At 38.5% G+C, this 23,784-nt stretch overlaps 1 protein-coding gene across 2 annotated transcripts in view; it reads right to left on the reverse strand.

Moving 5' to 3' along the window:
• The window catches only part of fhit (fragile histidine triad diadenosine triphosphatase), a 536,398-nt gene that overhangs the window by 348,209 nt on the left and 164,405 nt on the right, over positions 1 to 23,784 (reverse strand). For both annotated transcript variants that reach the window (XM_067431993.1, XM_067431992.1), the window contains exon 3: positions 7,227 to 7,348. In XM_067431993.1, coding sequence (XP_067288094.1) covers positions 7,227 to 7,332 — 106 coding nt within the window. In that variant the 5' untranslated portion in view covers positions 7,333 to 7,348. The remainder of the gene's footprint in view (positions 1 to 7,226; positions 7,349 to 23,784) is intronic.

Raw genomic sequence — 23,784 nt, forward strand, 5'->3', positions numbered from 1 at the left:
TGTCAAGGTCTTAAAGTGCCCCCATTATGCTATTTTAAAGGTTCTTCATCTAGTTTTGGAGTCTGCTACAACAGGTTTACACACACCCAAAATCAAAAAACACTTTCATTTTCTCATAATATACAATGCAAATCATTACATTTCTCAGAGTCTGAAAACAGTTTCAGTCTCCTTTAACACCTCCATTCCCTGAGCCTACTATGTGCTCTGATTAGTCAGATGAGATGCTCACTCGGTCTGCTGTGATTGGTCTATCAAAGCTCCAGAGGCTTCCTCAGCACTTGATAGACATATATACAAACAGTAAGAATGGCGTCAGGTTTTTTTTTTTTTTTCTGTATCAAATCCAGTTTGAGTGGATTCATTCTTTGCTGCACTTGTGGATTTTATCTTCTCGACAAACTAAACTCTTCCGGTCTCTACAGGGCACACAAAGTAGAGACATTGTTCGTGGGCAGCCAATGGAGACTAGGTTGGCATTATGCATTGTGTTACATTGTTACTTATGTATGTACATTAACAGGAAATGAGAATGGAATTGCTGACGACTCATTTCATCAGTTCTTTCTTTTAGGAATCAATAACTTTATTTGTTTTGTACTTTGCAGACCTTTCACATTTACAAACAGCTATATTACACACTGCATGAAAAGTAATATTTGAAAGAGCCCGATAGGAGCACTTTAAGACAAGCACATAACACACAAATCATGTAGGTTTGAGCAGCGCTTCTAAATTGTAATTACGTTTGATTCCATTGACAATAAGTGTCTATTCATCTTGTTAATTTAGAGGTTCATTGGGAGATTCCAGCATCTGCCAAGAGCTTAAATAAACACTATTAAAAAGCTAATGGAAGTTTGCACAGGCCTGTGCCTTTCCTTCAAAGAAAACAAATACCAAACTGGATGCTTCAGCTGCGCTGGTCAAGCTGGTGCCTTTTGCTCAATACAAGACATTTGCATTGCAGTATTAATTCACAAAAATCTATAATAATAATAATAATAATAATAATAATAATAATAATAATAATAATAATAATAATAATAATAATAATAAATCTAAATTTAAATGATTACAAAAGATTGATTCTGTAATGTATTTTTCATTTGGAATACATCCATCCATCAATACAATTGCTTGTGTTCCACAAAAATAAGATTTTGAACTGCTTTTTTTTGTTCTAAAAAAATAAATAAAAAATCTTAGTAAACAAGAAAAGAGATCAACAATAAACAATGTAACAAATAAAGAAATAAAAAACAAATAAACAAATGAAGTTATTACAAACAAATACATAATTGTCTTTTAGTGTGGGGTCAAAAAGGGAAAAGGGTCAGTTAAAACAAGTAAATAAATAGACAGACAGACAGACGGACGGAAGAATGAACGAAAAAATAAATAAATAAATAAATAAATAAATAAATAAATAAATAAATAAATAAATAAATAAATAAATAAATAAATAAATAAATAAATAAATATCCCATTCTTGTCTAATACAGGCTTCTAGTTGCTCAACTGTCTTAGGTCTTCTTTGTCGCATCTTCCTCTTTATGATGCGCCAAATGTTTTCTATGGGTGAAAGATCTGGACTGCAGGCTGGCCATTTCAGTACTCAGATCCTCCTAAGCAATGATGTTGTAATTGATGCAGTATGTGGTCTGGCATTGTCATGTTGGAAAATGCAAGGTTTTCCCTAAAAGAGATGACTTCTGGATTGGAGCATATGCTGATTCCAGAACTAACTGATAATTTTCCTTTCAGCATGATGGTGCCTTTCCAGATTTGTAAGCTGTCCATGCCACACGCATCATGCAACCCCATACCATCAGAGATGCAGCTTCTGAACTGAACGCTGATAACAACTTGGGTTGTCCTTGTCCTCTTTAGTCAGGATGACATGGCGTCCCAGTTTTCCAAAAAGAACTTTTATTCATCTGACCACAGAACAGTTTTCCACTTTGCCTCAGTCCATTTTAAATTAGCCTTGGCCCAGAGAAAACGCCTGCTCTTCTGGATAATGTTTAGAATGGTTTCTTTTTTGACCCTATAGAGATTTAGCTGGCAACGGCGAATAGCACGGTGGATTGTGTTCACCGACAATGTTTTCTGGAAGTATTCCTGAGCCATGTTGTGATTTCATTACAGTAGCATTCCTGTATGTGATGCAGTGCCGTCTAAGTGTAAATTATTGCATTTCTTTTTTTATTCACAATTTGTACAGTGCCCCAACTTTTTTGGAATCGGGTTTGTAAATAAATAAATAAATATTAGTGAGGGGTCAAAGGGAAGATTTTAATAAATAAATATTATTTCTAGACAAGGAAAATAATTTTATTTAAAAAAAAATGTTAAAAAAATGCACGAATGTATTCAACTAATGCTGTGGTCTTAAACAGCCAGACATATTCCGAGCCAAGAACCACCAACTTAGACGGAATGTCTGATTGACATGTAAAATGACTAGTAGATCAATCATGATTCTATTCGCTGTAGCCGGCTTCACGGGCAGATACATCTGAGAGCAATAAAGATGTTCAGTGTAGGCTTGGTCGATGACACACCATATGGAAATTGTCATCGGACTACAGTGAGAACATCATATGTGTCCCACCCGCATATCAAACCCTACTTGTGATCAAACAAGACAAAAATCTTGTGGAAAAAAATACGTTTTGAAGCAGAAGATAAGTGTGTGTGGAGGAGGAGAGAGCCAGACAGACTAGCTTATACCTTTCATGTGGTTGTGTGTTGGGATGTGGACTAACTTAAATCACACCAGCTACAGCCGCTGGGATTTTCCAGCATTGCCCCAGGGACCCGCTCCCCATACAAAGAACCCTGTGTTTCAGGTGTCATACTGATGTTCAAGAGCTGCCGGGGAGCTTTAAGATCTCTGCCAAGCGCTGTCTACCTCTCCAAGCTCTTCTGAACTGATACATGTACAAAGTGAACAGCTTTGATACGAGACAAAACCTGCTAAGCCTACCGAGCATAGAAAACAGCACAGACTCACAGAGCCACACTTCTGCAACATATTCACCCCGACTCATAAGAACGATCATATCAATCTCTACACGTGAACAGAGAATGAACGAGGCAACAATAAACAAAAAAACTAATACAAATAGAAAATGACATGTTTTATAATAATATAAAAATATATTAATAATAATAATAATATCTTAGCATGGACATACAATTTTAAAAGGAGAAATGAACGTGAACATGCCTATGGTATTAGCATATCATCATTCCAACAGAAATGAACACTAGAAGCAGTAAATAACAAGCACTTTTAGCGTTTTCATACACATTACAGATCATGGATCAATGACTTGCTTTAACGTGGCTCCTTACATTATGTTATTACCTCAAAAATGTTTTAACCATAGTGCGTGATATGTGAACAAATACATTTTGGAGTTTGCAGCTCCACACGTTCAGATTTTCTGACATACCAATCTTGCTTGGTAGCTCGGCTGGTCCAAAATTGTACTTCCAATGCTGAGAGCTCAGGTACGAATCCCATGAAAGACGAGTCATGATAAAAGAGCTCAAAGACAATCGTTCAAAAAAACAAGCTAAAATGGCATAGTTACGATTGTCAAACCTTTTGTCAAACTAGCTTTTGTTAACACTATCGGGTAGTTTAACGGTTTATTGCAGCCAGGTGTATGATATTTAATGAGATGGAGCACTTAAGGGATAATTCAGCCAAAAATGAAAATCAGGCCATGATTTACTCACACTCAAGTCATCCTAGGTGTATATGACATTCTTCTTTCAGATTAAAAAAATCAGAGATATATTAACAAAAAATAAGCTAAACAAAACAGAACAAAAAAGCCAGAAGTTTTTATAAGCTGTTGACCCAAAAAAACAAGTGTTTAAGGACACAAAAGTGGACACAGGCAATTGAGTTGTGTTGGATTATCTACCTAACAATGCCTCTGCCTTCAACATCTTCAGTGGTGTAGTTAGTAAAGCATAAAGCTTAAGGATGTAGGTTTTGACACGATCGACCCGGGTTCAAATCCACCTTTTGCTGAACTCACTCTTCTCCCTTCACATATCACATCGGAAAGGCATTTACTTTAAAAAATAAATAAATAAGAAAATGTTCTAAAAGTGGAACTGAAATGCCAAATGAAATGTTTAATTATAATAAAAGTATTTATTTGGGTAGGGTTAGGTTAGGTTAGGTTATATATATATATATATATATATATATATATATATATATATATATATATATATATATATATATATATACATTAATAAACTCTTAATTTTTCCTTGTGTCCACTGCATGTTTCTCTATTGAGCAGCCCGATGAGGCGCTTAATCGATGATCGGTATGTTTTTTTTTTCCGATTAAATGTATTATTGATCATCAATTATTTGTTATTATACCATGGTCTGTTTTAATACTCGATTCTGATTGGCTGGAAGGTGTGCAGTAAAACCGTTTAATGTACAGGTAGTTCCAGTCAATTTGATTAAAGTTCGAAATTAATCTGCCACTATAAACAATGGTAACCATAGTAACACAGTTACGCTTGCAAACAGAGTGACAGTGGCAAACTGCAGTATCAGCCACGGATATGTATACCTATCTATCGCAACATTAAGTGACATGAGCCAATGGCACATACTATTATGTCACTATGCCCAGGTATGTATACGTATACATTTCTATAATCTATAATCTCTGCGGTCTTGTCATGTCACTGACATTATTGTGACAAACACTGACACATTTTTTACATTCTATGATGGTCGTGACACCTACACTGACAGACTCGAGCACCTATATTATTATTTAATTTAATGCATTAAATGTAATGTGTCTTTATGACGCAGGGTTTATTTCACACTAGGCTAAATAATGATGATTAGTTCAAATAAAGATTGCCTTGTCACTGCAGTGTTGCCTGTTATTCATAAATAATTTTTATAAATCAATTAAATAATCATTATGTTATGTTCGATATGCTTAAGCAACGAGGGGATCTTCAGACTGACATAAAGAGATCGCGAACGCATCTCTCTCTCTCTCTCTCTCTCTCTCTCTCTCTCTCTCTGGTCTTTATCTTTCAGTTTTAATAATGAAATTAAATAAATGTGGTAATTTGTTCATATAAAAACATTTTTGATGGCTCTACTTTATTTAAAGCGAACGGTGTGCTAGAACTAACGAGACGTAAGAAAACAACCGTCATGTTAACCCGTCTCTTAAAAAACATCAGTTACAGCTTTAACGTGTTTTTAACTTGGCAAATAACCATGGTATAAGCGGGATAATCCACGGCTAGCCATGCAGTAAATGATTTTAATACACGACCTAGAGGCAACATAGAGCTAGAGAACCTAGAGGTTCTTCGCCTCTACTCCGTGCATTAAAATCCTTTAATGCATGGCTAGCCGTGGATTATCCCTTACTCATCACCTAATGGGAATATTGATAATAAAGCAATACACTATAAATGACATTGATAATCATACAATTGCTGCATTTCACAGTAAATGTAAGGGGAACTTCATTCCATATAACTCTTTTCTACACAATAGCAGCTTTGCCCTTTAGCTCTAATGTGACTGTAACTACCTGGCAGTGCCATAATGTTCCACACTATTTGGGCTGCGAGAGTAACAATTAAATAATGCTAATGTATTGCTTATGCCCTCCAAACACTGCTGCTCCTCGTTGGATTTAGGATTGTGCTGCAGTGGCCTACAATGCTGTGAAAAATGGCTTTCCATCAAAAGTTAATCTAAACATAGCGGCTTACGTAAGACAGAGCAGCTCTTGAAGATCTTTTGCCGCAAAGCCCAGGACTTATTGCTATTCGAAAAGAATATAAGAACATTATTCAAACAAATCAGCAATGGAAATCATGCAAATGTATGCAAGGTTTGCATTTGCACGTTGAGCACTAAGATTAATAGACAAAAGAAGCATCCGCTTTCTTTTTGAAGCAAAGCAAAAAAGGGGAGAATGTAGGAGCATCTGATGATGATTCACAGCTTTTTGTTTTTTTCTGTTGCATGACATGGAGTCAGTTTCTGAAAAGAGTACAACTTGTGTGTGCAAGAAGTTCACAAAACTGGAATATCAAAATTATACACTTTCAGCTGATTAAAAAAATCCAATTAATTACATTATATGCTAATTAATTCACTGCAAATAGTTCCATATAGAAATTTCTTCTGAGAAAAAAAGGTGTCAAATGTTTTAAAAAAGCTGTTTAATCAGACCACGCGGTCCAGCCTTCGCTCCCCACGTGCATCAATGAGCCTTGGCCGCCCATGACCCTGTCACAAGTTCACCACTGTTCCTTCATTGGCCCAATTTTGATAGACCCGGACCACTGCAGACCGGGAACACCCCACAAGAGCTGCAGTTTTGGAGATGCACTGACCCAGTTGTCTAACCATCACAATTTGGTCCTTGTCAAACTCGCTCAAATCCTTACGCTTGCCCATTTTTCCTACTTCTAACACAGCAACTTTGAGGACAAAATGTTCACTTGCTCCCTAATATATCCCACCCCCTAACAGGTGCCGTGAATTCACTTCACCTCTCAGTGGTCATAAATAGTAAAATGGACTGCATTTATATAGCACTTTCAACAGACCCATGGCCACCAAAGCATTTTACATACTGCCTCACATTCACGCATTCATACACCGGTGTCTTGCTTATGAACACCTCGACACTTGGTTAGGATTGAACCACCAACATGAACCAATGAGCCACTGTTTCAAAATACACACACACACACACACACACACACACACACACACACACACACACACACACACACACACACACACACACACACACACACACACACTTTTGCTTACAGGGAAACAGCAGTCATTTTCCTTCAACAAACTGAAAAACGGAAAGGGCAACAATTCATGACTCATGAGCATTACTTAGAAGCAATCTTTTTAAAAGTCTTCATGTAATTTTAGATGGCAAAACTTTCAGCCAATCCAATAGCTTTCCTCCCAGAGATTCGGAAGGGCTGTATCGTAAACATCTGCTGATGTGGTCTAATGCGAAGGTCAGACCGAACAGAACTGCTCTTCAGAGTACACTACATTCCACAGTAAACAAAGACGAGAAGGAAAAGACTGAGAGAAATTCCTACCTTCAGCTTCACCTCAGTAGTGTAACACCCCAGTCGCTATGGGAAACCCAAAAAGGATACGTCCAGGCACGACCGGCTTTCGGTTGACCAGTGCGAAGGACAAATCCGTCTTCAAAAACACAGCAGAGGTCTTTATGATGTGCTGCCCAAAGCGGAACGTAGCCATAGTGGATAGTTAATTTCTGTAAAAGACAGAGTTTGACACGGTCAATGACAATCAAGAGCAAAGAAAAAAAGAAAAGGAAAAGCCTTTTTAAACATTTGTTGAAACTGTTGTGGAATTTTTAACACTTTAGTGGTGAGATTGTAATGAAAACCAAAGCCACTAGTCTTCAAAGTAGTCTTTAAACTAGTAGCCCACCCCCCCCCCCCCATCACCACCTTGCTGTTTTCCAGGTATGTTAATAAAACTTAACATCTATGACATAAGAGGCAAAGCCATCTCTCATCCTCTAAGTTCAAGACAGAGGAGCCACTTCTAAGAAACAACAGGATGTAGACATGTAACACCTTGGGTTGCAAAGCCACAAACATTTCACATTTTTGCACACCAAGATTGTCCTTTCCCACCAAGATTAGTTTGTTGTCATGCAAGCACACATGTAATAGAAAGTGAATACATTTACCATAAAGCAAATTTAATTTCCACTACAAAACAAATTTGGCAGGTTCGTAAAATGTACTCTTTTCTGTTGATGCTGATTCCATAAGGTTTTGAAAAACTTCATTTCTAGAAAAGATTCAGTTTAATATCTCTGAAAAATCCCAAGCATAGAGTAATTACATTTGGTGTCAATGGAGACCTTTCTGAGCCGTCGGATTTCAATTTTCCGAAGATGAACGGAGGTCTTACGGGTGTCGAACGACATGAGGGAGAGGGATTAATGACTGAATATTCATTTTTGAGTGAACTAACCCTTTACTTATTTAACGTTCACAGTGAGCACACAAGATATATTTTAAGTTTTGACATTAAACAACCTGAAAATATCATAAAAATGAATGTTGTTGTTTTTCTGTGTGTTGGTTGCACCACATTACTTTCATTTACGATTAGCACATTGATTTAAACATCATAAGGAAAAAAAAGTGTTTTCTTGTAAAATGTACTCCTTTTCACTTTTTTGTTTTATTTTGTTTTGAAAAACAATGTTGGGGTGCACCCTAACATTTCAAATCATTTTAAGTATGAATTGATTTTTTTAAAATTGTTTTTCTATTAATTAAAATGTCCAGACAAATAATGCCACTGTGGAACATAAAAGAAGATATTTTGAAGAATGTCGGTAACCGAACAGTTGGTTACCGTCCTTCTTCAAAATATTATCCTTATTGTTCAGAAGATTTATGGGTGAACTATCCCTTTAAATTAAGTTTTAGTCTATTCTTTTAATTGTTTGAGACAAAATTCTGCATTAATTCTATGAATTTCTTTTCTCATTTCAGTTCAAATGAAAGGCATCTCTTATAGCACACTTGAAGTAAACAAATTGATGCCAAGCTATTTTAAAACAGTCTCAATGGGAGATGTCAATGATAAAACAAATACCTGAAACAGCAAGAGTTCAAACAGAGAACAATCCATAAAGCAAAAAAAGAGACATCTTGTCGCACTGGGAGGGCTTTTTAACACCCACCATTACAAACAAGTATTGACCAAGATCAGCATCCTCATACTAAATTTAGGCAACTTCCCCAGGGAATTTCAGTTCGCATTGATCAACTAAAAATATATCAGTGCAGTCGCATTAAACATCCCAGGTATAAATAAAGGAACAGTTCAACCAAGAGAAGAAAAAAAAAAACAGGAAAAAAAAAAGATAATTCTGTCATGATTTACTCAGCCTCACGTCCTTTTAAACACATTTGATTTTCTTTCTTCCACGGATGATGACAGTATTGTCATTTTTAGTTGAACTATTGCTTTAAACAGCTTGTAAACACCCAATCTGTCTTTTATTTACCAAGCGAAACAAATGTCAAATCAGTTCTGCATTTAACATAATAATAATAATTTAAAAAAATGTTTAAAAAAAATCCTTGCCATGATTTTCCTTAAAAATTTAAAATGTGTAATAACCAAAGGGAGTTGGGTTTTTGTGTGTGCATGAATGTTTAAAATGGGGTTAAAATAACCTCATACACACACACACACACACACACACACACACACACACACACACACACACACACACACACACACACACACACACACACACACACACACACACACACACACACACACACACACACAGGCATAAGTGCACTCAAAATGACCCCACAGATATGCACACACACAGAGAATTATTCACAGGCATACACAGAAAATTGAATATTCTTTCCCTCTAAACACACGCTCACACTCACACAGAAACACATATCATTTAGGAAAACATGGCGAAAAGGACCCATACTGTGAGTTGGACGTTGTCCCAGAGGACGGAATACAAAAAAAGGGGGATGGAAATGAAGAAAAAAAAAAAAGGAAAATGTGTGCATACCAGCTGTCTCGGGCATTAGTCTCCTAAACAGATTCCAACAATTCCGCAATTAAGAATCACAATGCTGCAATTAGTGTGCCGCAGTTTGCAATGACCTAATTAATGTGCATCTCCCGTGTGCTTAACGACACGCATTTGGCATTTGGTTCCACGTCAGGTATGGTAACGCACACGTGCGTGGATTGAAGCGTGCGAGAAGCGGCCGCATTTTGGCTCTCCGCTGTGATCTGATATCAACATTTCCATCAAACGTGCTCGTGACTCTGCTCGCAGCAGTGTTGGTCACGCGTGATTCGCTGGGCGTGCGCTCGGCCTGCATTCCATGCAGCGTTATTACGCCGGTTATGTGTTTAATCCTTATCTGTAACCTTGACTGCACAGATTTCTGCTCCTGCGTGTAATCGGTGAAATCCAGAAGCCTGCTCGCCGCTACTGATACATCATTTACCGGCAGACACAATAATCCCCAAACTAATTCAAACGCACACACAGCCACAAAGCAAGGTTCAGCCAATGAAATTCAGCTCAGAAATAAATATTTTCTAAATATATGGGCATGGAAAGCACTTATGAGAACAAATTGCAATGGTAGGCTATGAAATTTTGTTTAATATTGAATTTTTCTATATTCTCATTAAGCCAGTACAATTAATCAAACTTAAATCCATTAGGTTACCATTACTATAATTTTGCCTTTTGAGTAATTAATGAGGTTATACACTACAGATACATGCACATATGATGCATCATATAGGCAAATAAGAAGGCAGCATAATTGCAAACATGAAGAATGTATAATAGGCTGCACTGCAAAAGAAAAAAGAAAAATGAATGGAGCATATTTGGATTCAGGAGAGCGGATATCACAAACTTATGCAGTCAAGCGATTATTGCAAAAACAAGGAACTGTATATTTACTGATATATCTGAAACAGCAGCATGAGGATTTATATGACTACTTGCTTCATATTACTGTATGTATGTGCTTTGGTCCTAATAATCCTTTAGGTGAGTATGTATAAATGCCATATATATATATATATATATATATATATATATATATATATATATATATATATATATATATATATATATATATATATAAAATCAACCAATCATATGGCAGTTGCTTCAATCCATTTAGGGGTGTGGTCCTGGTCAAGACAATCTCCTGAACTATAAACTGAATGTAAGAATTGGAAAGAAAGGTGATTTAAGCAATTTTGAGCGTGGCATGGTTGTTGGTGCCAAACGGGCCAATCTAAGTATTTCACACTCTACTCAGTTACTGGGATTTTCACGCACAACCATTTCTAGGGTTTACAAAGAATGATGTGAAAAGGGAAAAACATCCAGTATGCAGCAGTCCTGTGTGCGAAAATGCCTTGTTGATGCCAGAGGTCAGAGGAGAATGGGCCGACTGATTCAAGCTGATAGAAGAGCAACTTTGACTGAAATAACCACTCGTTACAACCGAGGTATGCAGCAAAGCATTTGTGCAACACGCACAGCCTTGAGGTGGATGGGCTACAACAGCAGAAGACCTCACTGGGTACCACTCATCTCCACTACAAATAGGAAAAAGAGGCTACAATTTGCACAAGCTCACCAAAATTGGACAGTTGAAGACTGGAAAAATGTTGCTTGGTCTGATGAGTCTCGATTTCTTTTGAGACATTCAGATGGTAGAGTCAGAATTAGGCGTAAACAGAATGAGAATATGGATCCATCATGCCTTATTACCACTGTGCAGGCTGGTGGTGGTGGTGTAATTGTGTGGTGGATGTTTTCTTGGCACACTTTTGGCCCCTTAGTGACAATTATGCATTGTTTAAATGCCACGGCCTACCTGAGAATTGTTTCTGACCATGTCCATCCCTTTATGACCACCATGTACCCATCCTCTGATGGCTACTTTCAGCAGGATAATGCACCATGTCACAAAACTTGAATCATTTCAAATTGGTTTCTTGAACATGACAATGAGTTCACTGTACTAAAATGGCCCCCACAGTCACCAGATCTCAACCCAATAGAGCATCTTTGGGATGTGGTGGAACGGGAGCTTCGTGCCCTGGATGTGTATCCCACAAATCTCCATCAACTGCAAGATGCTGTCCTATCAATATGGGCCAACATTTCTAAAGAATGCTTTCAGCACCTTGTTGAACCAATATCATGTAGAATTAAGGCATTTCTGAAGGTGAAAGGTGGTCAAACACAGTATTAGTATGGTGTTCCTAATAATCCTTTAGGTGAGTGTATATATATATATATATATATTTACACGCTATATGGCAGTAAATGGCAGCCCAAAATGTTAAGCCCAGACAAGTGCATCCATCCATTATAAAAGTAATTCACATGGCTCTGGGGATTAATAAACGTCTTATGAAGCGAATCAATCGGTTTGTGTAATAAAAACATCCATATTTAAGAATATTTAAGCTTACGCTGGACCACCTTCCATGTTCAACATACAAAGAAAGCGCAACACCTCTCACAGTTCAAACATTTAGTCAAGTCACTTTTATTTATATAGTGTTTTTTTACAATGCCGATTGTTTCACAGTTTTAACAGGAAAATAATGCAAAAGAATTTGATTCGGCTGTAAGGCCGCTCTGGAGAAAACGGTGATGTTATCAGCTCATTTAAATTATCATATAGTGTCAGTTTGTGCAGATTGGTAATATAGGTGAAAATTTAGTTTCCCAACTAAGCAAGCCAAAAGTCAAAGGCGATGGTGGCAAGGAACCAAAACTCCTTCAGGGCCAGAATGTGAAAATGTGTCGGGGCGGCAGTGGCTCAGTGGTTCATGTAGGTTGTCTACAAACCAGAAGGTTGGTGGTTCAATCCCCGGTTCCACCTGACCAAGTGTCGAAGTGTCCATGAGCAAGACACCTAACCCCAGCTGCTCCCGACGAGCTGGATGGCGCCTTACATAGCTGACATCGCCGTCGGTGTATGAATGGGTGAATGTGAGGCAAAATGTAAAGTGCTTTGGATAAAAGCGCTATATAAATGCAGTCCATTAAAAAAAAAACATTGGGCCAATGTAAATTGACATTTCTTTATTTAGCAGACGCGTTTATCGAAAGTGATTTACAACTGAGGAATACAGGAAGTGATCCATCACAAAGATGCAAATAAATCACAAAAAAGGGCCTGAAATACTGAACATTGGACATACTGGACAAGTTCTGGACATTGCACAGAGTAGCACAAGCTAGAATATGAAGGAATTGATTGATTGATTAATTGATTAATTGATCGATTGATTGGTTGATTGATTGGTTGGTTGGTTGATTGGCTGATTGATTGATTGGTTGATTGGTTGGTTGGCTGACTGATTGATTGATTGATTGATTGATTGATTGATTGATTGGTTGGTTGGTTGATTGATTGATTGGTTGGTTGATTGATTGATTGATTGATTGACTGATTGACTGATTGACTGATTGATTGATTGATTGCTTGATTGATTGATTGATTGATTGATTGATTGATTGATTGATTGATTGATTGATTGATTGATTGGTTGATTGATTGATTGATTGATCGATTGATTGATTGATTGAGTGCTCACAGAAGAGATGAGTTTTCAGATATCTTTTGAATGTTGTCAGGGATTCTGCATTCCTGATGAAGGTGGGACAGTCATTTCACCAGTAAACAACAGTAAATGAAAATGTTTTGGAGAGGGATTTCATGCCTCTCTGTTGTGGTACCACGAGCCGTCGCTCCATAGCTGAGTGAAGGCTTCTGGTAGACTTGTAGGAGCGAGTGGAAGTATACGGGTGCTGAGCTTGCAATGGATCTGTAAGCAAGCATCAATGCCTTGAACTTAATGCGAGCAGCGAGGGGTAGCCAGTGCAGAGAGATGAAGAGAGGTGTGACGTGGGCCCCTTTGAGCTCGTTGAAGGCAAGATGTGCCGCTGCGTTCTGAATCATTTGAAGCGTTACACTATCAAAACGTCATCGTTGCGCCAGTCACACTTTTTCCGTAAATTCACACAGAAAGGTGGTCTGTCGAAAGCTAGATATTTTACTTTATATGGATATAAATATGAATATTTTTCTTACACAGACCTATCGATTTAGCCTGGCTCTGACCTCCTACGTACTTCCGCTCAATTTTCATTTTCCTTCAGTACTACGTCTGGGACTGCTGTGTAGTCTTAGGTTTTCTCCGAACAAATTTTTACCCGTCCAATCAGCAAACAGAGGGAGTGGCTGAGAACGATGACGTTGATGTTGAGCGCTAGTTTGAGATGTAGTTCAGTAATGGCGGCGGAGAAAGGTGCAAACTAAACCATTCATTGCATTGTGGCACCACTGCCGAATATCCAGAGGTTAAAGCCGGAGCAATAACACTCTTTGCTGGGGTTTGTTGGTGGCCATGATGTTGTGGCCCTCCAACAGGGTAAATTCGGGAAAAGTTTGATTTTCTGAAGCTGGCTGAAGCTATTCGGACGGTAAACGTTTCTCGTGGGGTCGGAAGGTATTGACATCATTTAAGTTACAGGGACTGGTCAGTTATTTTATTGCCATCCGTCTCTCATCACCCGCGTAAAAATCCCCGGCCGAGTTACCTACTGCTTTTGACAAACGCAAGGTTGTGTTTATGTAATAGCTGTCCGAATCCACATCTGAGTTTTCAGCAATATATCACTTCAAAATTCACTGTTTGTAATCATTTTTGACCACTGCAGAACACCATTTGGTTGCTTTGCTGTTATTAGGATGCATTTATAGACGTGTATTTCCTTAAAATGCTGGCAAGTATTTAGAAGAGCAATATATTTCATCACTGCTCAAACAAATTAAAATAAAAGCACTTAAACATTTGAATTGGTCCGTTATTTATAGCAGCCTTTATTATCATAATGTTACCAAGCATATGACATTTTATAAACAGCATACAATCATGTTACGGACCACGTGAGTGGCGCATTCCCGATAAAACTCTTCTCTCCACCATGGCGTGAATAAATCACAATCCGATTGCACGAGTTTTAGGTTTTATCCTATAGTTTTATTACTGAGGTGGCATGCACATGTGCACTTTTATTTTGTCGGATTTCCATGAGTGAAACAGGCGAAGGGCGCATGGCATACGTCACGATCAAATGTTAGCGATTGGTTATGGCAGATCCAGAGTGGCTCAGGGCAGATCCAATAGTTTTAAACCTCAACAGGGTGCCCGCCTTCGTGGAAATAAACCCTTGTCAATGGAGAGTGGCCAGACTCTATGTACAAATGAAATGTACGAGAGTCTGGTAAAACCAGGCTACTATCGATTAGCTTCAGAAGGCCTTTATTAACCCCCGGAGCTATGTGAATTACTTTTATAATGGATGGATGCACTTTTTGGGTTTCAAATTTTAGGTGGCCATAATACAGCTTGGATTAGCTAGGAGATTTTCTATATAACTCCCATTGTATTCGTCTGAAAGAAGAATGTCATATACACTTATGGCCTGAGGGTGAGTAAATCATGGGGTCATTTCTGCTTCATGAAAATAAAGGTTTTTAAGATTGTTATGACAATTCAGGCCTCTAGATTCAAACTATTCTTGTAAAGATCAACATAAAATTCTTAATGATTACAGCAGTCAAATAAAACAACTTCAAAAACGTGGGCTTAAGGAGGGGTGGGGGGTCAATGAAAGCATTGTTCAATAAGTAATCAGCATGTTGTTTGTTTAGCGATGCAAAAAGCTCTCATGATGTTCTCATAGACTTCCAGTTAAGCACAACATAAAATTGCCCCAAAACACATCAGCTCCATTAAATAAAGTGCTCCCGTGTGGTCTTAAATCAATAGAGACTATATACATGGTGTGTCACACACATCACAATCACATTGCAATTCTTTTTTTTTTTCTTCTACGGTCTCCATCGTAATTTGTTTTTTAAATCAAAATATACAGGTCCAAATATCACTCACAAATGCAGCCTTTATTCTGTCTGCAAATATCCTAAAGCTTTTTATATGTCAAAGCATCGCTTGCAGCCCCAACATGTCATGACCCCTTAAAACAAAAGGTTGACTGCATCTCAACGCCTCCTTGTTTTACACAGTGGCCTGTAAAGACATATCGACCACTTCCCCCCCGTGGAATTGAGCTCAGGTGTTCATAACTGCAAAGCCACTGAAATCCATGTGACAGCATGAAACACTTACAAGAAACATTATATCCTCCATCGGAATACAACACCTAGAGACAAGGTCTTTAATGCATATATTTCAATCCACTATGGCCTGCATGAAACAAATGTGGACATTTTCTCTACAGCAAACTTCTATTTATACTGAAATCTACAGTGTATATATTCAATATAAACACTAAACTAATCAAAATAAACTCTGTTAAGAAGATGACAATAATGGAATAAATATGTCATTTATATATGAAATTCAAAAGAGCACATAGGCATCTTTCCATAGCCAAAGGAAATGAGTTTAGTGTGACGAAATCAAGCATATATATCAAAAGCAGACCTTAGGCTACATCCATGCAAGACCTATCTCCAATTTGAACACAAAAGCAATGATACGCCACCCAAGGCTAAACTGCCCCTTCTTTTTACCAGACAATAAAGAACTATATGATTCAACCCACCAAGCACTGAGCCCTAAATTGAATAAACTCTGTTGAATACTTCTCAACTAGTTATAGGAGATGAAAAGAATGTCTCATCGAGGCCCAACAGTCAAAGGCTTTCTGTGCTCTCTTATGGCATTTTGCATTCATGTCCTTAGTGATACAACAGATTAATCTTGTATGGCTCAGTGTACACACAGAACAATCTTTTTATCAGTCAGTGTACTGAGAACATACTGTAGCAGCTCAGCTAGAATTCTTGCCCTTCCCTTCTGTGTATCGCTACCTTTCTGGCTGTGCAATGTATATATGTGGTATTTTTTAACCCGTTTTATGGTCCATTAGCCCTTGAATGCATATCTTGGGTCGTTAGTAATAATAATAATAATAATAATAATAATAATAATAATTTAATAATAATAATTTGTTACATTTATATAGTGCTTTTCTAGGCACTCAAAGCACTTTACATAGAAGGGGGAATCTCCTCAACCACCACCAATGTGCAGTATCCACCTGGATGATGCGACGGCAGCCATTTTGCGCCAGAACACTCACCACACACCGGCTGATTGGTGGAGAGGAGACCGAGTGATTAATCCAATCATTATATGGGGATTATTAGGAGGCCATGATGGACGGGGGCCAATGGGCAAATTTGGCCAGGATGCCGGGGTTACACCCCTACTCTTTATCGAAGGACATCCTGGGATTTTTTTACGAGTCAGGACCTTGGTTTAACGTCTCAACCAAAAGACGGTCGGTAAGTGACCCAAGACGTCACTCACTACCCCCCTCCTCATTCATTTTTCAAAGTTAGACATCAACCTTCTTAGTATTCCTCAAAAATAATAGAATTATAATTGAATGCCTGTTTTTCCACTAGTTTTTTTGTCAAAAGTGTATAGGGTCGCTAACGACCCGAGGTGTGTACGATTGTACATATATTTTTTTGCACAATGATAAATTTATTTATAATGACAAAATAGGGCGCAATTCACCTTTATTTCACAAGGTGGCAATATCTGATATGCAATAAGGAAGTGACTTTTCACTCATAGTTACCTCAAAATGAAACAAAAATAATTGTAATCTGCAAAACTTGAAATGGATTAGTGATTTAATGCAGAGAGCAAGTACTAAACACAATCAAATATTGGTGTCAATGTCACTTGATGATGGATGTGGTCAAGAATCTGTCAGTGATCAAAATATTGATTTTGAAGACGTTGAAAATGAGTTTGGAGAAAATGCTAGAGATCACGAATATGAGGCAGATGCTGAATGTACTGGTAAACGAACTCTGACGAGGACATATGATGATGGTATAAAACATCTGCTCACACTGAACACTTCCAAATTCCAAAAGGTAACAAAATATGTTTCATTTTATTCTTCTGCAACTGTTACTCTAACATCAGTAGTTTTATATATTATCGCGACAGGTAGAGGTCTATCCATGTTAAATATAGATCCGGGTCGCTAACGACCCGAATACGTAAGAATGTTTGGCGAAACTGTCATGCATTTAAAGATTAAGAAAGTGCAGTCACATTAACCGTTTGTTGCGAGATCAAAACCTCACACAGATTTCACTGTGGGTTCAACGGATTCGCCGAATTGACCAACAGCATGGTTTGAAGTGACTTATTTGTCAGCATCACAGCTTTCACTATTAGACTTTATTTGGAAGACATAGGGCTTTAAGTCTGTAACATTGCTGCCCACACACAGTGTACCGTTTTCAGCAAGACATCACTTTTTCGAGACATAATCACAGCTCTTTCACATTTAGCTTGTTGTGCTCTCTCTTTCTCTCTCTGTTAATGACACAAAAATTTACAATGAAACAAAGCTTATTAACATCTTATTACAATGTAATAACAGTGTAATAACGAGGCTGGTTGCATAACAAGACTATGGCAGTGATGAATATACATCTAGCGGACTGATGAAGGAGTGTGGCACTGCACAAAATTAATCATGATGAATAACCAATGAAACCACACAGAAAGCACCTCAAGGTGAAAAACACACACGTTTGATTCCATTTTCCACCCAAACATGGCCTTTGGCACACTGCATTTCATCTACCTGGAAAGGGGGGGAGGGACCAAACATACCCAGCAAGCAGTGGGCTTCAGCTGTCAGTTTAGCTTGCCGATAACTAGAGTTTATTCAGGTAGCAGATGCATCCAGACAGAGGGCTTGAGGGAGTTCCCGTGTTTTGAAATGCTATCAGAAGAAAAGCAAGTGTTGAAACGTCGTCTCATTAAGTTTGTTTGCAGGAGAGGTTTCGTAGCAAATAAGATCCCACAAGAACAGCTACATCAATAAGGCAGTGATGAAAGATTTCATCACCGGTTTAATGCTGACTGCCGATCTCTCATGGGTGTGCTGACAGTAATGGAGTCAGACATGTGTGCGTGTGTGTGTGTGTATGTGGGCACTTTGCGTTTATGTGTTATTATAATAATGACTAATTAAATGTGTTCACACCAAGAACCTGTGAGATACACAAAGGAAAAGGCAAGGCATCTGCATGTAACATGCTGCTTTGTTAATTATAGTATTCGTAATTATTTATAATTACATCAAAAACAGATTAATGCTAGAATGTGCTATTTAAAAATGAGAAAATGACCTTACAACCTTTATCAAAATCATCTGAATGCACTTGCACAGATGGTTGAATAACGCTCAGCTCTTACAGGTGGTTTGGCAGCATCTTTGTCGAGAGTTCCATGTTAAGGTCTTTTGGAGGCATTGCCAACAGATTTTTACCATTTTAAATACAAGTGAGAAATCCACACATTCCTTGAGCCTCCACTAAATTTCAAAAGACATATTGGTTATTTCTAGACAAAGGTGCACTGAGGTCCTGTCCAAAACACCACCCTGAACCCATTACGGTCCTACAAGTAGGCCTACACACTTTGATTATGTAAAGGCAAACACTGTGGAAATTATAGCAATATCTGGGAGCAGTTTAATAACCATGATTAACTTATTCCCCAACAACAAGTGTAATAACTCAGCTAGTCCTGTGATCTGAACATAGCGGCCACCGTGGCAAGGGACCAACCTTATGCCAAACTTATAGTACTTAATAAAAAATAATAATAAATATAGCTGCAAGCAGCAATTAAGGGGCCAAGCACAAATAAGGCACAATAAGTTATGTAAGCATGGCTGGGAATCAGAGCACCTCCTCTACTCTGTCGAAGTTTAAAACTATTGGATCCGTCATAACCAATCGCTAACATTTGGTCATGACGTAGCTATGTCATGCGCCCTTCGCCAGTTTCTCACACGGAAATCGGTCAAAATAAACGTGCAGGCCACCTCAGTGATAAAACCATAGGATAAAACCCAAAACTTGTGCATTCGGATTGTGATTTATTCATGGTGGACGGGAGAGAATAGGATCGGGAACGCACTGCTCACGTGGTCCGTAACATGATGTATGTTGTAAATATGTCATATTCTTAGTATTATAAGAATAAATTCTGCCGTAAATGACAGCCCAATTCAAATGTTTACGTGCTTTTATTTTAATTTGTTTGAGCGGTGATGAAATATATTGCTCTTGTAAATACTTGCCAGCTTTTTAAAGAAATACAAGTCTAGAAATGCATCCAAATAACAGCAAAGTGCAACCGTACGGTGCTCTGCAGTTTTCAAAAAGGATTATAAACAGTGAATTTATGATGGTGAAGTGAAGTGATATATTTTTGAAAACTCAGAGATTTTACATCACAGCTATTACATCACCACACGACCTTGGTGTTTTTCAAAAGCAGTAGGTAACTCGGCCGGGGATTTTTACGCGGGTGATGGGAAACAGACGGCAATAAAATAACTGACTAGCCCCTGTAACTTAAATAATGGCAATAGCTTCCGACCCTACGAGAAATAATTACCGTCTGAATAGGGCTTAACCAATGCCTTCACCACTAATGGAGCGAGCAGGAAACTCAAACTTTTCCTGAATTCACCCTGTTGGGGAGGAGGGCCACCAACAAACTCCAGCCAAGATTGTTATTGCTCCGGCTTTAACTTCTGGATATATTCGGCAGCAGTGCCACAACAGACTGAATGGTTTTGTTTACATCTTTCTCCGCTTCTATTACTGAACTACAAACTAGCGCATGACATCAATGTCATCATTCTCAGCCACTCCCTCCATTCGCTGATTGGACCGGTAAAAATTTGTTCTGAAAAAAACTAAGAACACAACGCAGTCCCAGACAAAGCACGTAGGAGGGCGGAGCCAGGCTTCAAATTCGTTGCTGCGCTATATAAAAACGCTTTCGTCTGTTGACACAACTTATCTTTTTGCCAGCATGGTCTGAAAATAAAAAAATATTTATAACATTTAGTTGATCCTGGTAAGCACTCATTGTCATTGTCACCACACAACAGCGTTCTTTTTCCATGAGGGAGTTTGGAGTCACAGCATTTGTTTCCAGGCCGACCGTTAAAGAACAGAACTTACATGCAGACAACCTAAAGAATTCAACCAATCAGATAACGACTTCAAAACTCCTGAAGTGTTTCCAGATAAGTGTGCCATATGCATCAGACGTTCAGCCAACGGCCTGTGGGTGACGTCTGAGGCTGCGACACATTTTTCATATATTCTGACCAATAGGTGGCACTGCGCTGAAAATTGTGCAGGTAGCCTCGGGTCATGGCTGTCATAACATACACCAAGTTTGCTCGTAATACACTATTAAGTTGCAGAGATATCCTGAGAAAATCAGGAGCAACGGTCTAGGAGGAGTAAAAAAAGTTTTATTTTTTTTTATTTTTTTTGAGTCAAGGAATCAGAGGAAAAAAGAACTTTGGACAGTTGGTGGTGCTAGAGGGATTGAGTTAGAGACTCCAAATTTTCTATGATAATAGTTTAGACTGTATGAGACATCTCTCTCTGTGCCAAATGTCATATATTCCCTGCAAGCAGTTTTGTGGGCTGCCGTAGACTTCTAGAGCGGAAGATAATGAAATAGAATGATAATAAAAAGGCTGCCAATTAGAGTCGTAGACAAGACCACCAAATCCGAGACCAAGACCAATGTGTGTTGAGACCAAGCCAAGACCAGCACTCCTTAAATTCATAAAGATCCACATTACCGATTTTAATCAATACATAAAATTAGAATAAGACACTATATGGAGATGTTACCAATCAAATTAAATTACCTAATTACATGTATGATGTTAAAGGGGGGGTGAAACACTCAGTTTCAGTCAATCTCATGTCAATCTTGAGTACCTATAGAGTAGTATTGCATCCTTCATATCTCCGAAAAGTCTTTAGTTTTATTATATTTATAAAAGAAATATGGGCTGTACCGAGTCTTTCCGAAAAAAAACGAGCGCCTGGAGGCGTATCGTGTGGGCAGAGCTAAAGAATGACGAATGTGCACAAAGCGGTGATGTCCTCAAGCGTGGAGAAACCCATCTATCTCAGCTAATACAGATAATGATCCAGAATCAAATCTGAGGCTGAAATAAATTGAACAGGAAAAACAGCATAAGCAGGACGTCCGTCTCTGTGGTATGTACTGTATTTAGTGGCCTTTGTGTGTCTTTACTCGCATTTTATGAGGACATGATTCAGTTTATGGACTATTGTATGCGACTAGACCTTAGAGGTAGCAAGCAAAACGGTTTTGCACGTCAGACTAGTGTAACGTTATACATAGATCAACAATGGAGTAACCGTTAGCGCATTTGAATGACGAAGCACGTGATCGTGTCGTTTACTGATGTTTACTCATGCGAAGGTAGCCAACAGCACAGACATTTGAAGCCGTTTTACTCACCGGCTGCTTCCAAAGCAGGACCGAACCTTTACCGCTGGGACCGCTCCGTCAAAAACACACTTCTTTGGTATGATTTGGTGTAGTCCTGTGACAGCAGAGGCGTGTAAATCCACTTTGAGACGCGACTTAAACGATGTTGTGAAGCTTCCCGTCATTTCTGCGTTCAAATCGGTTCAAATGCAGCGCTGCCTTCCCGGAATGCTGTGCTGAAGCGTTGAAGTCGCTCGACGTCACCCATAGGAATAAAGTGGAGCGCGGCGCGCGACATAAGTCTTCACGGAGGACTAGATCTGCACCTGAGAGACTGTTTACGGCGTGCATTTCCTCTCTCGCTCTAGTCACACGCGCGCGCACCCTACCGGGAGAAGAGCCCGTACGGCCCATACAAGGACTTTCCGTTCTATTAACGTCAAGTAGCCCCATTCTCGAAAAAAACTCTCCGAAACTTGTGAGAAACCGGAAGGAGTATTTTTGACACAGAAATACTCCATCAAACGTCCAAGATTAGTTTTTGAAACTTTGTCTATGTTTAGGATGGGAATCCAAGTCTTTAACAGTGTAAAAAGCTCAGTATGCATGAAACATACTGTTTCATGCATACTGCATTTCATGCATACTGGGGGGGGGCATGAAGTATGCATTTCATGCATACTTCATGCCCCCCCCCCCCCCCCTTTAATAACTAAATCACACAATACACTGCCAGTTTAGTAATATCCCGGCAATTGTGGTCTTGATCGGTCTTGAAACAAAATCTCAAGTCATCTAAATTTGACACTGAGACAATGCAAATGTGGTTGAGTCTAGACAAGACCAAGACCTTCAAAAAAAGACCGGTCTCGAGACCAGAACTGGTCTCAACTACAACACTAGCTCCAACCAATACAATATTAATGAGATGCAAGAATGTGCATGACGGGTATCTAGATGTTGCATGCACTTTGGGTGGAGAATATATAGAGGTGCATTATGGGATTTGTCCACTATGATTTCGTACACCAATAGAATATTGCTTTGCCCTCAAAATGACACATCTTTAACACATCTATCAAAAATACCATTACTTTCTTCAGATGTAATTTTAATTTTAAAACATTATATACAACACAAAATTACCATTTTGATTCATGCTTATATTTTATTATAAACAAAACACTACCATCTTTGTTGCCATATAGGTAAGTCCCAGATGTGCATAGAAAATATGTTTTGCTTATATTCTAAACAAACATTTTTAATTTGGTTCCCATATTCCCTGTGCAGATCCACCTCTGTTATTAAGATGCGGCTCATCCAATCTGCCACAACAAAAGAAAACGTCTGATTAACAGGTGCTGCTGGACGAGGGAGACATCGCATTTAAGCTTGTTTTAATTGAAAAACTCTTACAATGTAGCCTATATCACCTGTGTTTGAACACCGCCGCGCTGAGCGTCTGTATAGAAATCTTATTTAGATCCAATTTTCTGATCAGCACTGGCTTACCAGTAAAACTGTCAGGACGCTCTAAAGTTATCACACCATCATCTCAGTCGCAGTCCTAAGAATCATCACGCGGAAAAATATCAAAGGGCGGAACGCAGATATAGTCGTCTTTTAAAAAGCGCAGGCCTACAGTTTGAGTCCACAGCGCAGTCTTTAAATAAGAGCAATGGAACATAATGGTTTTGATTGAAA

The sequence above is a fragment of the Pseudorasbora parva genome, chromosome 22, assembly GCF_024679245.1.
Source record: "Pseudorasbora parva isolate DD20220531a chromosome 22, ASM2467924v1, whole genome shotgun sequence".
Taxonomy (NCBI): domain Eukaryota; kingdom Metazoa; phylum Chordata; class Actinopteri; order Cypriniformes; family Gobionidae; genus Pseudorasbora; species Pseudorasbora parva.